At 42.7% G+C, this 20,632-nt stretch overlaps 1 protein-coding gene across 6 annotated transcripts in view; it reads left to right on the forward strand.

Annotated features, from left to right (window-relative positions):
* Positions 1 to 20,632, forward strand: part of LOC116801761 (dipeptidyl peptidase 4) — a 203,064-nt gene that overhangs the window by 18,088 nt on the left and 164,344 nt on the right. For all 6 annotated transcript variants that reach the window (XR_004362203.1, XR_004362204.1, XR_004362205.1 and 3 more), the window contains exon 2: positions 18,672 to 18,939. Coding sequence is in view for 3 of the 6 variants with exons in the window: in XM_032723107.1 (XP_032578998.1) it covers positions 18,731 to 18,939 (209 nt within the window). In the remaining 3 variants the exon portion in view is untranslated. The remainder of the gene's footprint in view (positions 1 to 18,671; positions 18,940 to 20,632) is intronic.

The raw sequence follows: 20,632 nt of genomic DNA on the forward strand, positions 1-20,632 counted from the left end.
TCTCGGAATGGGCAAAACGTTGGAACATTGGCATCAATAGCACTAAATCCAACAACGTCTGCTTTACTTTAAAGCGGAGAACGCCACCGCCCGTCTACATCGAGGAAGCCCCCGTACCACAGCCGAACTCAGCAAAGTACCTTGGAGTGCTTCTGGATCGAAGACTCACATTTGCCAAGCATGTGACCGACATCAGAACTCGCCTACGTGCTAAGGTGGCGAAGCACTACTGGCTACTTTGTTCGCGCAGTAAATTGTCGCTATCCAACAAGCTGACAATTTACAAACAGATCTTAGCACCAAACTGGAAGTATGGGTGCCAGATCTGGGGCTTGGCATGCGATAGCCAAATCAAAAGAATCCAGGCTATTCAAAATAAGGTAGCAAGACTCATCACCGGATGCGAGTGGTTTGTTCGAAACACCACTTTGCACAGAGACCTGAAACTAGCAATGGTATTTGACGAAATAAACAAGCACTCGAGCAGATACCATGACAGGCTGGAGCGCCACAGAAATCGACTGGCCAGCGCTCTAAACAGATCTCGCCCACCAAGGAGGCTCAATAGAAGGCGACCGAGGGATCTCATTACCCGATCTCCTTTGACAAGGGTCCGCAGAAGCCGACGCTTATCTTAAATCCTATTTGTTATATGTGATTGTTATGTAATTGTAAGAAACTACTGTAAATTTGAAAAAGCTAACTATAGTTAGCCGGCGAGCCGAAATGGGCTGAATTAAAAGATAAGAAGGACACAAAGGGGCTGCAAGACTTCCCCGTATGCCTTAATAAATAAATTAATAAAAAAAAAAAAAAAAAACAAAAAAACTGGTCTGGAGATGCCCAGATCACCATCCGCCGGTACAGCTTTTTCCTCACTCAACAGGTCTAGTTCCATGCTTAGCTCCTGAGAGGATATCGGGGTCTGATCCCCCATCTCGATTACGGTCGCATCGAGATCCTCATCCTCCGCCAGATCCTCGCTGGATTCGGAGAGTTTATTGGGCTTCTCCTTCTCCGCGGACACTGGTAGATTTCGAGGAGTCTCGACTCGTCTTGTGCCAGCTTTGATCGCCTTGGCCTTCTTTAGACCACAAACTGGGATGTCTCCAAACCTGAAGCTCAGATTGTGGTCGCTAGAAATAATCTTGTCACATGAGTTGTCATCAATGCCAAGGCTGAGGAGCGCCACCCTCATTCTTCCTTGATATGAGACGCCAGTTCTCAGTGTCCAAGTCATTCTGTTTTTTGATCAATTCCATGATCCACTTTGTTGTCTTGTCTCCTGTCCTGGGGCAAAAAATAGTGATGTTGTGTCACGATGGCAAGTCGTCGCCCATCTTTAACTCCAGGGAGACACCGCTCCACTAACTGAGGCTGGGGACTGCTAATTGCAGTGCTTGCGTTGCCGCAATCCACTATCAGGTGACCCACCCTGAAGTGGATTCCTCCAAACTTAATTGGAGAATCCCAACCAGAGGACTATCTTCTCTAGTAGTGCGTCCTCGAACTGGGAGAGGTCCTCACTATTGGTTACCTTGGGGTAACCTTGGGATATCTGATACGACCGCAACTTTAATGGTCCCAGTTACGGCCGCATATGATGGCTTGCGTACCTCAGTTGCCTTTGCAGCCCATAAGGTACTTCGACCATCGAAGGGAGCAGTCAGAGGACTGCTCTTCTCCACCTTCTGCCTCTTAAGCGTTTCCGTCGGAGACGTCAGGGTGGAGTTTGTCCGCTTCGAAGCAAAGTTGGGCCTTTGCTCTAGCGGCTGCGGTTTCTTGGCCAGAGACAAAGCTTCCGCAGGTGACTAGCCCTGCTGAAGATAACGAAGATACCACTTCCAACTACTATTAGCCAGCACTCTTAGCAGAGACCTAACTATGAGCCTGTTTCCAGACGCCCACGCGTGGAAAGTGTAGTTCCACTTCCCGTAGTGTGTCACAATTACGGCGCGTACCACCGTTGGTGGCGCGTTGATCCCCTTGTGATACCTACTGACGTGGTGGCCATTTTTTTTTAATTGATTGTTTTGTTTTTGTTTTTTTTTTTGATTTTTTAAAGTGGTTTTTTTCTCGCAGTGCGTGGTGTGAAAAAAGAATTCAACCGAATTCAAAAGAATTTAACAGTGTACAAGCGAGCACGGCATCAAGCTCTTGGCGGCAGCCAATGTACACTGATGCGTAGACGTCGCAAGGATTCTTACAAGCGGCGCAACACAAACAAAAAAACGATCCCCGTGCCTTATCGGCGTGAAGTACATGTTGCGTTGGCATTTTCTTGCGCCTGATCTTCCATATTGGCAAATAAACTTTTCGAGTGAAGCGAATTCCAACAGGCGTGCGCGATCGTCTGTATGCAACTGATCGTATTTTCTATGCATTGATCTATCCTTTACACACGCTAGCTGGACTACACTTGGCGACAGCGGGACAACGCCTACGCCTCACTCGTAACGGTACTTTGGCGCCAGTTATATTCTACGTAGTAGTCAAATTCTAAGAATGACCTCGTGTGTTGTCTTAAATCTACCACATAAGTGATAATACTTCAGGATTCAAAGACTCTCTGGATATTTCATAGAATTATTTCCATTTAATCTATTTCTGATTCAAATTAGATTCAAATTTAAATTTTCGTAACATAATTTAAATTTAATAAATCATACCATTCGTGTAATTCCTTTAACACATTTTTCTCTTAATCTTTTAAATCAAACAAATTTTGTAGTTCCTTTTACAAGTAATTAACTTATCTTTTGTGTAGTTCCTTTTACACATAATAAACTTATCTTTAGTGTAGTTCCTTTTACACATACTGAACTTATATTTTGTGTAGTTCCTTTTACACATAATAAACTTATCTTTAGTGTAGTTCCTTTTACACATAATTAACTTATATTTTGTGTAGTTCTTTTTACAGATACTGAACTTATATTTTGTGTAGTTCCTTTTACACAAACTGAACTTATATTTTGTGTAGTTCCTTTTACACAAACTGAACTTATATTTTGTGTAGTTCCTTTTACACAAACGACCCCCGCCATAACAAGTCTCTTCTGCTATGGTGCGGTCTTCAGTTTCTCTATTGGGCAACAGACACAACTCCTATTGTGCTGCCCCTGTCTTTACATAACTCATCTTTATCGTATTCTGCTTGAGCTTTCATGTTCTTTTTAGCCTCCTTTCTCAAATTTTCTTTGTCTACCTCATCATCGTTATCTTCGTTTAGCGGCAACAAGCCAAAAGGTCGAGATTCTTTACCAATCAATAATTCCAAAGGGCTAAACTTAGTCACACGATTAATTGTGCCATTCCTTGCTAGCTGGACTTCAGCCAACGCATCCTGCCATGATCTCTGACTAGACTCGGCTTCTATTTTAGGAATAGGATGCAGCTCAGCCTGCACTTTTCCCGCTAGTGGCTTTACATGTAGTTTCGAACCGATAATAACAATAGACTTTGTCCAGTAATAACGTAACTCATTATTCTTTAACTTTACAATTATATCTTGTATCTCAGTATATCGCTGTTCTTCTGAAAGCAACCAGTCATCAGATACCTCGGTCAAATTGATTCGTAACTCTGAAATCTTATTCATACCTTTCTGTTGTTCAAGCACTGGATTTCGAGAGAGAAAATCCACATGCGCCATTCGCTCGCCTTTTCTATACTCTATACGAAATCAAATGCCTGTAAAAACGCCCACCATGCACCTTCGGTGTTAAATCTAATCAATTTTATGTAACAGGATCGCTCCGTACCCAATACAACTTGCGTCAGTATCGGCCTCTCGTTGCTTTCCTTATATTCCTCAACTTCACTTCATTATTTCATCAATATCCGAAACAGTTCTATCAAATAACATATCGGCGTCCCTTGCCTTGCTCAAGCTTTTTTTTTTTTTTTGCAATTTACATTTTATGACTTAATTTCTTTTGATCAAACAGTAATCGTATCTCTTGCCACACTTCTTTCTTTTTTCATTCTTTACCTTACCATTCTCTCTCATTTGTCTCTAATTTGTCACACTGTCAGGCTCTTGCTGCACTCCTTGCAACGATCTCACGCATCCTCATGCGTCATGGTCCCTCCGGACCCTCATAGCTGTAGCCTTGTGAATATTTAACTCAGAGTCTATGGTCTCTACGAGTGCCTCAGTCGGCGATCTCTCACATTGATCTCTACGTGTGCCTCAGTCGGCGATCTCTCGCATTGGTCTGCGTCTACCTCAACAGGCATCGACCATAACTATTCGTGGGCCTACTATACGTTCTCTTGCTTGTCAAAGATCTCAACACATATCGGTCACCATCAAGCTTTTTCGCAATTTTATATGGCCCCCAAACCTTTAGCTTAGCTTTGTTTGATGCCGCTCTTCACTCTTGAGCAAGACATGGTCGCCTACATTGAATCTTATTTCTTATATTGAATCTTTTTTTATTTATAAAATTAAAATTACAAATCTTTACATAGCTAGAATTTGCCACTCATAAGCACAGCACCACTAATTCATCCTTCCATGAACACATCCGCTAATCCCTCTTTCAATATAGAATCAAAAAAGTATGGAACGGACTCACCGGTTGAACTTCTTACTATTCCTGATGGTGGAGCTACAGTACAGATGTCAACACGTTTCTCGGTTACTTGGTCGTTTCCTCGTGATCGTCCTGTTGGACAAGCGGATGCGAAGTGCCCAAGCTCGTCGCATTTGAAACATTTGACTGTTAATCGGTCTTTTGTTCCTTGCGTTGAACTTCCGTTGTGACTTCTTCCTTGATTTTGTGACCTCTGCCGAGCACGACACTCAGCATATTTATGTCCAGTCTTTCCACAATAATTGCATTCCACTTGAGAGAGATACTTAGACTTTTTACGCTCCGGGTCTGTTGTAGATGCGTCGTCATCAAGGTTCTGTTTTTTAAAAGTGTGCGCTTGTAGTTGTTTCTATTCTAAGAATTCTAAGGAATTCTAAGAATGACCTCACAATATACCAAACTCATTGCGCAGCTGCGTCTTGCTAGCGCAGTGGTCTAACCATGTTAATAATGTGACAGACACGTACAGTGGTCAAAATACATTCGTAATGCGACATACACATATTCGGTCGTTAATCACGCACCTCACATTTATTTTTATAAACGGTGTGCGGAAGATCCTGTTGTCTTAGAAGCGACTGATGTATACAATCACTTTTTGGACAGGGATTTCTGGTCACAACGAAGTCTAATATTCGACTGATCTAGCCCTTTACCATTTCTTTTTTTTCGTGCACAACAACCAACACTCAGCGACGCCAGTCTATCGCCGCGCCAAACGTTTGTTCTCAGAACTATAGAACTACAACAACCATTCGCAATGCAAATATAGGCTGATGCAATGTTACCATAGTGATAAAATTACTATTCTTATGAAATAACCAAAAAGCATTCTAATACTCTCCCAAATACGCACACGTGCTCTCCGACACACACAAACGGTCACCACACACAGCAGTTTGATATGTCAGAAATTTTTTGTTTTTTATTAATTTAACATTTTTAGTTGGTATTATTTTATGAGTTAGGGTGTATTGATGATCCCGGTGCCTTGTCGGCGATTGATGTACACATATACGGTCATCACACACAGCAACTTGTTGGTATAATTGTTGTAAATTGTCCCGCACAAGCGATCCCGGTGCCTTATCAGCGATTGATGTACACATATACGGTCGCCTGTGAAGCAATTTGTACTTGATTTTGTTTGTTTCAATAACATTTTATTTAATTTCTTATTTCACCCCTCACCACTTATTACAAATATGTATATGTATGTTTTTCCCAAATGTCTTCGTTCGAGTTCGTATTGGCGATCTTCGTTGAATCTCGGCTCGGATCTCAGCTTTTCGTTGCTGGGTCGGTGTTGTCTCCCTGTGGCCGTAGAGAGGGGGGAATGTTAACTCGCACACTACCACCTACACTGGAATTTTAAATACAAATATTAAATCTTCAATTCAATTATTATTTTAATGGTATTAAATGCATATACACAATAAGTGTCTTAAAAAGAAATATGGAAGTAGAGCAAACGATCTAACAAGATCTATACATACATACAAGATATATATACCTATATGTAAAATAGGAAACACTAAAAAAATTTAGTAAATATTGAAAATGTCATAAACATTTAACATATTAACATAAATAATTACAAAAAAAAAAAAATTTATAGGGACGTATTTGGGTGGTCCAGACCGTACGATTCGATCAAAGAACTATAAACAGTAATGCACTTAAGTGATTTCCATAGTGTATCCCAGCTGCGCAGAATCCGTTTCTAATAAAGAATTCTTTGGCAGCGGCACTTAGCCGTTCTTGTAAACATCCTAAAGCATGACCTAAGCAGATTTGACAGCTCTCTTTGAATTTTTTCCTAATCTTAAGAATCCAAGAGCGAGTCTCTCCCGAAATTCAAATATTTTTAAAATACTGTGGCTTCTCCTCACTCCAATTTAAATTTGATTTTTAGTATTAAGCTGATAAAGAATACCGGATAAAGAATTTCAATACAAACCTTCGTTAAATAATTCTTCTCGGCGTTTTCCTTGGTCAACTTAAGGGACATTTATTCGACTCAAATAAAAAAATATTACAACTAATTTTACTGGCGCAGTCGGTAGGATACAAAGGTACTTTAGGGACTCTTGGGAGGTCACCTGTGTGCCATTGACGGAGACAAGCATATTCTCCACCTTTTTCCTGCTGCTTAGTAGGACTGCATCGGTCTTGTGGGCCGCTATTGCTAGCCCGGCTTTTTCGAGCCAGAGGATGGCAGCACCAATTGTAGTGTTACATTTATCTTGCGTGGAAACCCAAGGTGGGGGACACATTATGGTCCGAAGAGCACAACCTGTCAAAGGCAGCTGAAGGTTTGAGGTTTTTACGAGCCGTTCACAATCAAAAAGTTCACATCTAACTGGTGATGCATCCTAGAACACAACGCAACCAGGAGAGAGAACTTCGAGTTCGAGTGCTAAATGGTAGCAAAAAAACGTTGAGTGAGGAAGGCTCGCTCGCAACGTGTAATGAAAGAAGTAGGTTGGGCGCCGCGATAATGGCGGTCGATCGATAGTGTGATCGATAAGGTCATAAAAAATACTGGCTACGGAGTTCGGCGGAGTTGCCAGGCAAGAGAGATGGTGAACATTTGAGCGGAAGGCGTGAATTTCAAATACCGAGCTGGTGGAGAGGAGCAGACGACAGCAGCAGATGGAATCTGGAGAAGGGCGCAAGAATCAAGATGCCGGGGTCGAGACGCCGAACGACAGGGTCTACTAGGCTGAGACTGCCGGGCCGAGGTCAAGGAGGCCCAGGTCAACGAGAGGAGTTCGGAGAAGATTATGCGAAGGATCGTGATGTCACGTCGAGATGACAAACGACAGGGTCTAGGTCAAACGGTGATTTGTGGACCTAGGACTCCGGTAAAGCGGAGAGACAATAAACTAACGGTACCGCGAGGGGGCCAAGGGCACAGGTGTAGAAAGGTAAGGGGCGAACGTCGGACATGCACAAAGAAGACGCACCGTGAACTAATGGTACCGCGGTGGACCTTGGAATCGAGTTGGCCAACGGCGCAGAGCTCGACTGGTAACGGTGCAAGCGCACGGCCTCCACTGGCAGCGTCAAAATATTCGAGCGTTTGCCAAGAGTTTTTATCTGAGAATGAATTAAACTCTTTGAAGCTGCATGCAGGGGGCCAATGCTATGAGCTTTCCTTTGCCTAACTGTACAATGGTACGATCATATTCTGTCCTGATTGGTCTAAGACATTTATCTCACTTTTTGTTACATAAAAGATGCTCTAATTTAGTGCTTGGTGGGTTCCAGAGTTTTTGGCAGTGTAAAGCCTTAGCTGTTCACTACACCACAGGTAACGGTGACGAGACTATTTCAAGGAAGCCTTATCTGAAGAAAGTTCTCGTTTTCTACCTTGTTCATCTTCCAAATGGAATACTCCTAATTTCTTTCCTCTATCATCCTTTAATTCATGGTAGTACGTTTCTTTAAAACTATAGCTGAATAAATATGGGTGTCAATTTACTACTGAATTTCTTTATAGCATTATTTTTTGTGAAGAATCAACAAAATAAAATCTCCGTTTTTAAATTCTATCTGCCGAGGGCGTAGGTTGTATCTATTCGCAATCTCTTCATGGATTCGGATTAGGTTCAGTTTAGCTTGCCGTCTCTGCAGTTGTAGAGCCTCCGACTTATGACTAAGAAATCCTGGACCAGACGCTCGGAATTTTTTAATTCCTTCTGATGTGTAGGCTATATAAGAATAATGAATATCCTAAAGGTTATATTTCCTGAAGTTTGAAAGATTGACGATTGGACTTAGCAACTTCTTAATCTAGGGATGTATCTCCTTGTTGTTTAGAGAAACATCCTATTGTCGATTTCCCGGATTACAGTTTGGAGAATTCGGCTTGAATAAGTCCGCAACCGTAACAAAATATAATTCTTATAGACATACAGTCATCAAATCTGTGGCCGTGTTTGTCACAAATCCTTCCAGTTGTGGTATTTGATTTTCCTCCTCATCTAATTTTACTAAACCTGTCTCCTCTTCTTCGGTAGATAACTCTGCCACTAATGGGGTTTGGCTTAAACGCCTGAGATTGTTATAAGACTGTTGATACCGGCGCACTTCGTTTCACGGTTATGCTCTGTTTAGGACTTTAAGATGCAGCAACTCATGATTTAAGCAATACTCCATTTTGCAGTCTATCAATCAACCGCTCAATGGTTTCCCGGTAATCATCAAATGTTTAATTTTCTCCTTGTTTGCGTTTTCGGATTCCCTCCCAAATATCAAAATCTTTCTCTATACCTTCGAATCTCTTCCTTAATTCGCCATAAAATGTGTTTCAATCGAAATTCGGATTGTTTCGATGGAACTTCCAATACCAATCACTTGCTTTTCCTGCAACGGAAGGTACAAATGGTCTCACAGAAGTCCATATCCTGTAAATGAATTCATCTATCCTGATGCTTGTTGTGCCACTATGAAACCTTAATCCCAATTTTTGAAGAAATCCTAATACTTTTTCCGGCTAACTTATGAGCTTGCTGCGGCATCTAATTCAGCGAACAAAGTGTTATTAGCCCTTTCGGGCCCAACGTTGCTTGTATTTGTATGTTTTCAAAGCATTTAATTTTATTATAGTTTAATTTTATTATAGTTTATACCTATTGTATAAGCAAATAATTATTAAGTAAATAATTAACTAAACAGTGATATGGTAAAACTTAGTTAATAGTGAACAATTATTATTTAAATAATTTTAAAAGTTGCAAAGTTGCTTGTCAGCAACCTTGGTAATTCGTGGTAATAATTTTGTTTGCCTTTAGAAATGAGGCCGAAAGACGTTTCTACGGTACTGGATTTAGAAAGAATTTAAAAGGAATTCTTGAAGGGGGAGAAAGTAAAAATACTGTGATTGAAGGATTTGAGCCTGACTTTTGCGTTGTTGTTGAAAATGGGTTTGAGAAAATTGTTTCTCAGACGCTACAGTGGAGAAAAAGGCCGTTTGTAGCTCCAGAGAGTATTTTGAAGATGTCAAAACTTTTGATGTCGGGGAGAGTAGAGTACTTCTACACAGCCTGTCGGAATATGTAAATGTTGGAGCCCAAAAGAAAAAGGCCAGCTTTTGTTGCTTCATATAACAAAGGTGTGGGTGGAGTAGATTTGACAGATATGCTGATGGAGCTTTACAAAATTAACCACCGACAAAAAAGCGGTATGCTGTTTTTAGTAAATCTACTAATAGTTAGATCTACAATGACTTAAGATTAGGGATATGTAGTTTCTAGTGAATCTACTTGGAACCTATTAGCGGACACGAATAAGCTTACAAATAAATACTGTTCTTTGCATCATTTACCGATAAGCTAGGGAAGATAAATTAATTTAAAGTAGTCTACTTGAATAAGGAGGTAATATAAGGCTTGCATCCCAATTTTGGCGCCGCTAGGCAAACAGTAAGAAGTTTTATGCGGTCCGAGTGAACCACGAATGGTGGACTCCAATTAATACTCGGATGGACTACCGAAATGAATAAGGTTTTTGTCATATAAGGATCATCAAATTCCTTTGACCGCCATTTTAAAAACAAGGCCTGCGTACATAATTACAAGGGAATGTTTTATTAGTAAGGGAAGGCTTTTAATAAATCAGGTAGAATGAATCGGAACAAGGTGGCTTCCTTGTGGGGCACCGGATGTGACTTGGAGAATACAAGAAAATTAACTTCTAAAAACAGGTCGTTGGGTTCTGCCATTCAGATAAATTTAAATCATATTTAAAAGATCACACGCCGGGATTTCGTCAGGACGGAATATTAGATTCGACTTTGATACTGCGTACTTCGATACTACGTAGAATATGGTGTTTGAAAAAAATTGGCTAATAGATCGGCAATTGCCCGATCAGTAGTATTTTAAAAAAATAGCGAGGAAGGTTAAAAGTTGTTTTGCGCTTAGTGTTAACGAAATTATACAACTTTTTCGTATCCTTTGCGAACTGCAACTTACAACGGTTTAAATAGCTATTGTAACCGAGTAGGTTTGTTAGAGATTGACGGATACATCGAAACTCAAGAGTTAAAAAAATATTTAATTGAGGTATAGAAAATATTTTTGGCATTATCGGTCCAATTAAAGCCAGCTATAAAATTATTTAGCCTCAAAATGTTTGCCTTGCGAAAACAATGAATTCGCTTAGTTGACTTCTCAAATTTCTCTTTTATTTCGGCACATATGTCGATTGTATGATTTTGATTTTTTTTGGTTCTCTCGACAGAAACACATTTTCAAAACTTGTTACAAGACATAAATCCAAAAATCGACCAAGAGAGTTTAAAATATAATTATCTTAAGACAACTATAAGTCGAGCATGTCGTCAATAAAATAATGTTGGGAGTGTTACAGGGGAGGGTCCCTCGCTGCAGTCACTGGTCTGGTGGCCTATGCTCCTATGTTGAAATAGGATGATTATGTTGGAAGGGTAACTGCCCTTCTAAATTTCTGGCCTAGAGACTCAGTCAATTGGAATAATAAAAAATGTTTATATATGATGTCAAATGTCAAAGGTCCTAAGGACCCCACCCCAGAACCCAAACGATGGCATCCCCAAGAGGCCATTAGAAGCGAGCTATCAGAGCCCAACCAGCAAAGCGGGTAAAGACCCCCCAGCTAGAAATCGAGGAGATGGGAGCAATTCTGGACGAGCTTCTGACGAAGGTCAACCACAACGGGGTGAGGAGCATTAATCTGGCAATGAAAAATTCATTCGCCAGATTGAAGAAGCTCCAACTGAAGCAGCGCGCAGGTCTGCCGTAGGCGGGAAATTCGCATGTCGGAAGCACCGCAAGAAGCGACTAACAGACCATTCCTAAGTGCCCCTGCAGCTACAAACAAAAAAAGATCAAACGGCGCTGTCCGCGCAGAAGGTTCAGCGATCAGACCACCAGAAAGCAGCGGGACCCCAGCGCCTACTCAGGACTCCGCCCCACGCCACTCCAGCGGGAAAAAAGCCATAAGCCAAAGGGAAAGGGTCAAGAGGACGGCCAAAGCCGAACTGCTCCTCGAGCTACGTGCCTCTGCCCAAGACTTGACGCAGAAGCTCAAGGTGGACATGGGAGCGGTGCTCGGCGCGCCAGCCTTCGTACTGTAACACAATAAAAAGTATTTTTAATTCACGACCTAGACGAGCTAACTACTGAGGATGAGCTGAAGAGGGCCCTGGAGTTCCGGAGGATATCCCAGCAGTAGTGGTGGCATCAAGAGCCTCCGACAAACGCAGTATGGAGGGAAGACTGCTGTAATAGTAGTTCCAGCCAATCTGGCGGGCCCGCTGATCAAGCATGGCAAGCTGAGAGTGGGATGGTCGCAATATCTGATCAAGGAACTGGAGCCCCAGCAAAGATGCTTCAAATTTCTGGAGGAAGGCCACAAACCGCCCCCTTGTAAAAGCGCCTTTGACAGAAGCCAGTTCTGCTTCAGATGGGGGCCCACAACAAGGCTTAGTGTTTTCTGTGCGCAAGCAGAGCAAGCCAAACGACCAACCACCAAGCAGGCACCTGGAAGTGCCTATAGATCAATCTGAATCACGGCAGCCCAAGACGGTGGGAGAACGCAGAGTGGATCTTGTGTTACTTAGAGAGCCCTGCCGGACGGCGGCAGACTGGGCTTTTGAACGCACCAGGAAACCAGCGATCTGGAGGTGCAGCAGCCTAACCCAACCCAATTAACCAATGTTATATCGGACAACGTGTTTGTTAGGGCAAAGGTGGGCAGATAGTGGGTGTACAGCGTATACCTAGCCTAATCGAAAACGAATTTAGTCGAGCATTAGACGGACTGGCATCGGAAGCTAGAGCCCGAACCCAGGTCCTTATTGCTGGCGACTTCAACGCATGGCCAGAGAGCAGTTTAACCAGCAACGCGAGAGACAGAATGGTGCTCGAGGCATTCGCGAAAATGGACCTGGCTCTATTGAACCAAGGGAACACGTCCAGGCGTGCCGGACTGAGCTCTGTGGTTGACCTCACCTTCACTAGCGGTTCGCCATTCAAGCACACGAAGTGAAGACTCAGCGAGGACTACACTGGCAGTGTATAAGATAGATAAGAATGATTATAATTATTGATGTAAGGCTAGGGTGGTGTTTTGAGATATTCCAGGACGCACGCGCGAAGGTCCAGCTGCTCCTTGTCGGTTATGTGAGTTTGTGGTCTTGTCCTGGAAGGGCGGCAAATCGCCATCCACGTCACAGACAACGGACATAATGATTCTTTTACCCTAAAAGCTTCCGCTCGATCCTCAGGTGTGGTGGAGGATCGTGTAATGCCCTACCTTGGCTATTCTTTACCAAAAATCACAAACAGTTGTCATCCTGAATGGCCCCTTTTGGTCGCTAACCGCGGCTCACATGGAATACATCCTAGTCAGAGGCAAACAAGTTAGGTTTTCAAAATATTATTAAAAGAATATATTAGCACAAATAAAATTTCTTACAGCAGCCTTATTGAAACAACAGTGCAATTTGCAGCTTTCCCTTAAAATAATTACTTAACTTAGATGAAATAATTCTAGAGTGGAAAGACAATTTTGGCCCCACAAAAATCAAATAAAAATAAACATACATTTCTTTCGGACATATGTGCGTGTTCACGGCCAGCAGCCAAAAATTAAACGGACCAAAAAGAAACAAAGAAATAAGCGGTATCAATCTAAAAATTACAAAGACAAATTGCAGAGAAAAATTCTGCCCTTGAAAAATCAATTCCACCATTCCGATCTGCTAAAGTCCTTGGCCTTGAAAACGATACTGATTCCACTAATACTCAGGCGATAAAAATATTGCCGCGCCTTCCGCACCAACGAACCAGGTCCGCGATTATGTGAATTTAATTTCACTTCTTTATCGCAATCTTCTTTTTATTAATTAAATCAGTCAATGAGCTCACAGCTGACCATTTGGTCATCATTTGTGATCTGGAATCCCCATTCTCGACACAAGCCCAGTCAGCAGCACAACCCAGGGAGAACTACAAAGCGGACACCAAGGGCATCTGTTTCCATTGATGGATGGTTACGTACCACCGACCCAGCCGCAGAGGACCACGTCGAAGCTGACGCCACGGTCAGCAGCGACCCTGGAGTTGGTAAAGCTACTGATGGACGGTAATGCCGCCGGGCCCGACGGCATTCCCGACAGGTCGCTTCTCCAAGCTCTCTACCTCCAGCTAAACTCTTTTGCGAAGGAAAGCCACCCGAGGACCTTTCATCGTTTCGGCCGATATGCTTCATCGATGGAATATTGTCGAGCTCCTGGAGAAACTGGTATGCGCCCAGATAGATAGGAATATCTCAGACGCGGGAGACCTCTAACGGTCCCAGTTTGGCTTCAGGAAAGCACGGTCCACCACAATAGAGTGGTTAAAGGAGCGGCCCCGGAAATCGAGGGCACCAGATGAAAGGGGTAGTATGGAGTACTACCTTATGGTCTCTAGTGTGACGTCTTCAGGAACGCCTTCAACACAGCGAGTTGGGACCGCAAAGCGTTGAATATCTGGGATTTATTGTCACCAATGGAGGTGCAAAAAAAGGAATTCCCAGAGCCTACAAATCATTTTTGGGTCTAGCCAGTTATTACCGATGTTTCGTTAAAGACTTCGCGGCGATCGCGAGGCCTTTGACAAGCTTGATGAAAGGAGAAAATGGCTCTGTCAGCAAGCACATGTCTAAGAAGACTCCTATTGAGTTCGGTGACTTGCAGAGAGATGCATTCGAGAGGCTGAGAAATGTCTTGGCATCCGAGGATGTAATTCTCAGATACCCTGATTTCAGGAAGCCATTCGACCTGACAACGGATGTTTCCGCGAACGGTATCGGTGCGGTTTTCTCCTAGACAAAAGACCCATCACATGATCTCTAGGACCCTCTAGGAGAGCGAGTCACACTACGCCACGAATGAAAGGGAGTTATTGGCCATAGTGTGGGCTTTAGGCAAGTTACAACACTACCTGTACGGCACTCGCGATATTAATATTTATACGGACCATCAACCGTCGATATTCGCGGTGTCCGATTGAAATCCAAATCCGAAAATAAAAATATGGAAAGCGTATATTAATGATCATAACGCAAAAATCCACTACAAACTGCGTAAAGACAACCGTGTGACCGACGCTCTTTCCAGGCAGAACATTAAAGCCTTACAAGATGAGCCTCAGTCGGACGCTGAGACTATTCACAGCGAACTGTCACTGACCTACACGGTCGAAGCGACAGACCAATCAGTAAACTGCTTCAGAAACCAAATTGTTATAGAAGAAGCACGCTTCCAACTAAAGCGAAGCTTGGTGTTGTTTCGTAGCAAAACTCGTCACTTAATTGATTTCGCCGACAAAAGCACCATTTTGGAAATGCTGAAGGAAGTCGTGAACCCCGAGGTCGTAAATGCAATACACTGCGACCTACCCACCCTGGCAAGTTATCAACATGACATTATTGCTCATTTCCCGGCTACGCAGTTTCGATATTGTAAAAATATTGTAATAGACGTTACCAATAGAAACGAGCAGTTGGAAATTGTCACGACAGAACACAATCGTGCACACAGGGCGGCTCAGGAGAATACCCAGCAGGTCCTCCGCGATTACTATTTCCCCAAAATAAGCAGCCTAGCAAAGGAGGTGGTTGCAAATTGCAACGCCAAATCCAAAGCTAAATATGACGACACCCAAAAAAACAGGAGCTTGGGGAAACACCCACACAAAGCTACACCGGCGAAAAGGTGCACATTGATATCTTCTCAACCGATAAGAAGCAATTCTTAACATGCGTTGACAAATTCTTGAAGCTTGCAATAGTGCAACCAGTGCTGTACAGAACAATAATAGACGTCACAGGGCCCTTGCTTCAACTCGTAAACTTGTTCCCCAAAATCAGAACAATATATTGCGACAATGAGGCCGCCTTCAATTCGAAAACGATCACCTCGTTACTTAAAAACAATTACCACGTTGACATTGTGAACGCGGCCCCGCTACATAGCTTGTCAAACGGTCAAGTGGAACGATTCCACAGCACCTTGACAGAAATCGCAAGATGTCTTAAGCTAGACAAAAAAAATCAGCGATACGGTAGAGCTAATCTTGAGGGCAACGATAGAATATAATAAGACAATACATTCTGTCACTCAGGGAAACCGGTCGAGATCCTCCACACGGGTTCCGATGTTCGCTGCCTAGGCATTAAAGACGGGTTGATAAAGGCCTATCAAATTAATATCGAAAGAATTAACCCAGCTAGGCGAAACCGTGTTTTTGAGGTAGGAGAAGGTTAGGAAACAAGCTAACTCCATTGTGCACAGAACAAAAAGTGCAGGCAGACCTGGGAACGTCGGTTCTTATTAAGGGGAGGGTGGTCCAAAAGGACAACCTCAAATAAATTCACCCACTTTTAATTTGCTTATACCATACCCTTTAATAGTAAGCTAGATTTAAGTAAAAACGCCGTGGACTCATTTTACGTTTGGATTGCAGGTTCGCCTTCACAGCGCGCATCACAGTGCGCAGTGGCAAATGCGCGGATTACCGACTTTTCTCACGCCAAATACATTCCCGTTGTTCAAACTGGTGTTTGAACAACGTGACTGCTTGAGGCACTCGAGCAACCTCTCAGAACTTATTAGTATGGTAGAGACAGAAAAATTGTCCGAGTCTTTTCCGCAGTCGCATATGCGCAAATTACTAGACGTTGATACAGATCATTTGAGAAACTTGTTGTCCGTTCTAAAAATACACCACCGAATTGCGAGGAGTTTAGACTTCTTAGGTACAGCTCTTAAGGTAGTTGCAGGAACTCCTGATGCCTCAGATTTACTAAAAGTCAAGATGACAATAAACTGATAAACAAACAGATAAACAAACTGACCGACACCATTAATAAAATTATTAAGGCCCGAAATAACAATTTGGTTGACACCCCGCACCCGTACGAAGCACTACTAGCGAGAAATAGAATGCTGACGACAGAGATACAAAATTTAATTCTAACCATAACATTGGCTAACGTTGATATAATAAATCCCACTATCCTTAGTCATGCTGATCTGAAATCACTAATTGAACAAGACACTCCAATAGTTAGTTTATTAAAAGCAGTTAAAATTAGAGTTCTCTAGTCCGATAGTATTATCCAAATACTAATAGCCTACCCTAGAGATAAGGTCAGATGTAAAAAAGTCCTCATATACCCGGTATCACATAATCAAATAATCCTACGGCTCGACGATAACATTTTGGCGGAATGTGAAGAAGACACCTTTTCGGTCACAGAGTGCACGGAAACAACGCACAAAACCTTCTGTGAGCGCTCGCGACGCGAAACCTGCGCCTGCTCTCTCCATGCGAGAATCTCGGCCCACTGCTACACTCAACCCAGCCAACTGGGAACAGTAATGCCTATAGATGACGACATCGTTGTCATTAATGAAGCGACAGCCCGCGTCAGCACGGACGTGCGGCCCAGAGGTTCTCGTCAAAGGAACGCACCTAATAACCTTCGAATAGTCAGCTACCGTCAACGGATCGGAGTTCATAAATTTTCAAAAAACATTAGATAAGCAGCGTGGCGTAGCAAGATCACCACTACTGAACATCGTCGGCCATGACCCGGTATTGAGCATGCCCTTGCTACACCGAATGAACTACGACAATCTGCGCTTTATCCAAGGGTTCAAGGACAAGGTTGACGCTCCTCCATCGAGATACAACAAACCATCGATAAACTCAATATAACCGAGGACGGTCATAATCTGAAGGGGGAGCAGTTAACAACTGACAGAGCATAAGCTTACGTTAAAATTACCCTAGCAACTTAGTAGCTTCAGATAAAAAATGCTGACGCGCCCCAACTGAGTTCAGGGCTCTGCGCTAAGAACGGCCAATTGGATACCCATCATCCGGGGTATCGAAATGCGCTGCATAAATGCTGAGTCGGCTTGCCGACCATGGGATTATGGCGTGATGCATTGAAGCTGGGGTAGATTCATATTTTTCCATTCATTTGTATTCAGTTCTAAGCGAGCACTTTATAAATAAAGAACAAGCTACTCCGGCTTCTGCCGTAAAACCAATTGTATTTGATATAATTTATCCACGCTGAGCCCAAAGGCCAGTGTCCAGCAAAGAGGGCAAAGTCACGCTCTCCACCATAATCTGCGTAAGAAGACATTCCGCCTGACTAACGTCAGGACCAGGGGATCAGCTATCTACGTGTACCCTATCTGCCGGAGCCACCCATCGGAAGGATCTCTTGACAATAGGACAAAACCTAATTTATACACGTTCTCGTCTATTGTTTTTATTCACACAAGCCAGATAATTCTATTTTTAGATTTCTTACGCTCTCAGCGTAAGCGAGCGAATCGAGGGCAATTTTGGACAAAAAAAAGGCTGCAAAGTGCCATTACGTATCTTGTTATAACATAATTTCATCCAGTCAGGCGTTAGGAAAACTTGAAGTTCTATCGAACTTTACACATCTTGTTGTTTCGGTGACGATGCATTAATGATGAATTGCTAGACCATTATTTCATTACGCTATAATTATGCTTATTTCTTTTTGGAATTATCTTCATTTTTTACAAATATTTTCAAATATCGATAATATAATGATGAGGTGCAACCGGGGTTAGATGTTTCACGGTTTATAGCATCGCAACCGCATGCAAGTTAAATAAGTCTCCTTCTACGATGATCCACAGTCTTCTTGCAGAGGTCCATTCCCTTGCACAGTCGTGGTGAGACACTTATGTCCCAGGTGTGTTCTTCTTAGGAAATTTATAGCGAGGGGCTTGACTTCGCCCCCTTGGTTGTTTCCCAATTTCTACCGATATTTCTGGAAAATCTTGGACCCGCTTGGACTAGCTGAGTAACGGGTATCTGATAGTCGGGAAACTCGACTATAAAGTTCTCTGTTATTTTTTTGACCTTTGCTTAACAAGAACAAACATTTTATCACGTTATATTTAATAAATGTATCTTAATTAGTATTCAAATTTTATTTCTTTATTTCTTAAGCTCTTTCAATTTCTGATTTTTTTTTCAGATATGCATTAAGCATGCATAAATAAATCATAAATATAGGATTTGATTGCCCAGTTGGAAATGCACACTAATATGACGTCAGATCGTAGTGGTGGAGGAGGCGGTTCCTGGAGACTACCACCGGATGAAACTCTGCAGGTGCAAGACCCAAAACAAAAAGATAATGATTTCGATTTTGATGAAGGTCACAATTGGCGAAGTATAATCTTATCATTGCTTGTAATAAGCTTTGTTGTAGCTGGAATCGTAACTGCAATATATTTATTAGGGTAAGTATTTATTATCAACTTATTTGTTAATTTAAGTATACCCAATCGTCATAGAAAGTAAACTTATTCATTCAGTTAAAGTTAAATTAACATCGTGACCGCCGAAGTGTGAAGACGTATTTTATCGAGCTCCGCACAAGGTCGATTGTTTTGAGTGAAGCGAACGCCAAGTAAAGTGAACTAAATAAAAAAAAAAAAAAAAAAAAAAAAAAAAATCGAAAGCGAAAGAGACGCTCTATGCGATGCAGGATCGCTTAAATATATAGTGATTTGTTATCTTAAATTGTGAAACTATGAGTCAGAACGACACTCGCGCTCAGCGACAGCGCGAGCAAGACGAACGCCGGCTCTCAATTCAACGCAACAACGCGTACTTCTCCTACGTCTCACCGATAACCCCAAACGCAGACATCGAGCGGTCAATAACCCATAGCCAAAGAAACCTTCTTCTACCAACAAATCAAGAAAGAGCGCGCTCCTGCTCTCCCGCTCTCTTAGCTCCGACAGAAGCCCCGCTACCTCCAACAACAACAGCTGGAGATAGACCGACAGCCCGCTCTACCTCGTCATCGGCTGCACCCGCTCACGCTCTGACTGAGTCAGCGAAAGCAAAACCGCAAGCAATAAACGGTACTGCTGCACTACCAGCAAAACAAAACGAAAACGTAAACAAAAAAGCTGGGTCGACCTGGCAGACTGGAATGGATCGCTACATTACAATAAAGCGAAAGCTCAGCCCGGAAAATTCAGATTTGGAAAACAAGCCGAAAAATACACGCGACAACTCTACCTTGATCAAAAATGTAGCCCCTGCAAATACCAACAGATTTGCCTTGCTGGTAGATACCGCTGAGGACGTGCCGCTGGGATCCGTTGATATCGAACCGAAGAAAACAAACCTCCGCCAATATACATCCGCGAGAAGAGCAAAAGCGGTTTTGTAAATACTTTGATTGGCCTTATTGGAAAAGATAGCTTTCATATAATTCCCCTCGTAAGAGGTACTATCAATGAAATCAAACTTCAGACGAAAACGGAGGACAACTACAGAAAAGTCACAAACTATTTTACCGCACAAAAAATAGGCTTCTACACTTATCAGCTTAAAAGCAGCAAGGGCCTGCAAGTAGTCCTGAAGGGCATTGAGTCTGATGTTACGCCCGAAGTGATAACTGAGGCGCTAAAGAAAAAGGGATTTTACGCCAATAGCGTGTTCAACATCAAAAACAGAAACAGGCAGCCCCAACCACTCTTCAAGATTGAGCTTGAACCAGAAAACAAGCCTCCTAGAAAAAACGAGGTTCACCCAATTTACAAACTCCAGCTCCTCCTGCACCGTAGGATCACGGTAGAAGAGCCGCACAAACGTAATGCTCCTGTACAATGTACAAACTGCCAAGAGTTTGGCCACACGAGGTCGTATTGTACACTTCGCCCGGTTGCGTAGTCTGTGGAGATCTCCACGACTCCAAACAGTGTCAAACTAACAAAAAAAATGCATGCGAGAAAAAATAAAATAACTGTGGGGGCAATCACACAGCAAACTACAGAGGCTGTCCAATCTACAAAGAGCTGAAAATCCGTCTTCACAAAAGAATGAACACGGCGCGGGCACACCAAGGAACAGCTACGCTGATACCATCAGAGACAAATCCTGAAGTAATTTTCTCGAAAGCAGCAAGTTTCGCTCCCT

This window comes from Drosophila sechellia, chromosome 3R (assembly GCF_004382195.2).
Source record: "Drosophila sechellia strain sech25 chromosome 3R, ASM438219v1, whole genome shotgun sequence".
NCBI classification, from domain to species: domain Eukaryota; kingdom Metazoa; phylum Arthropoda; class Insecta; order Diptera; family Drosophilidae; genus Drosophila; species Drosophila sechellia.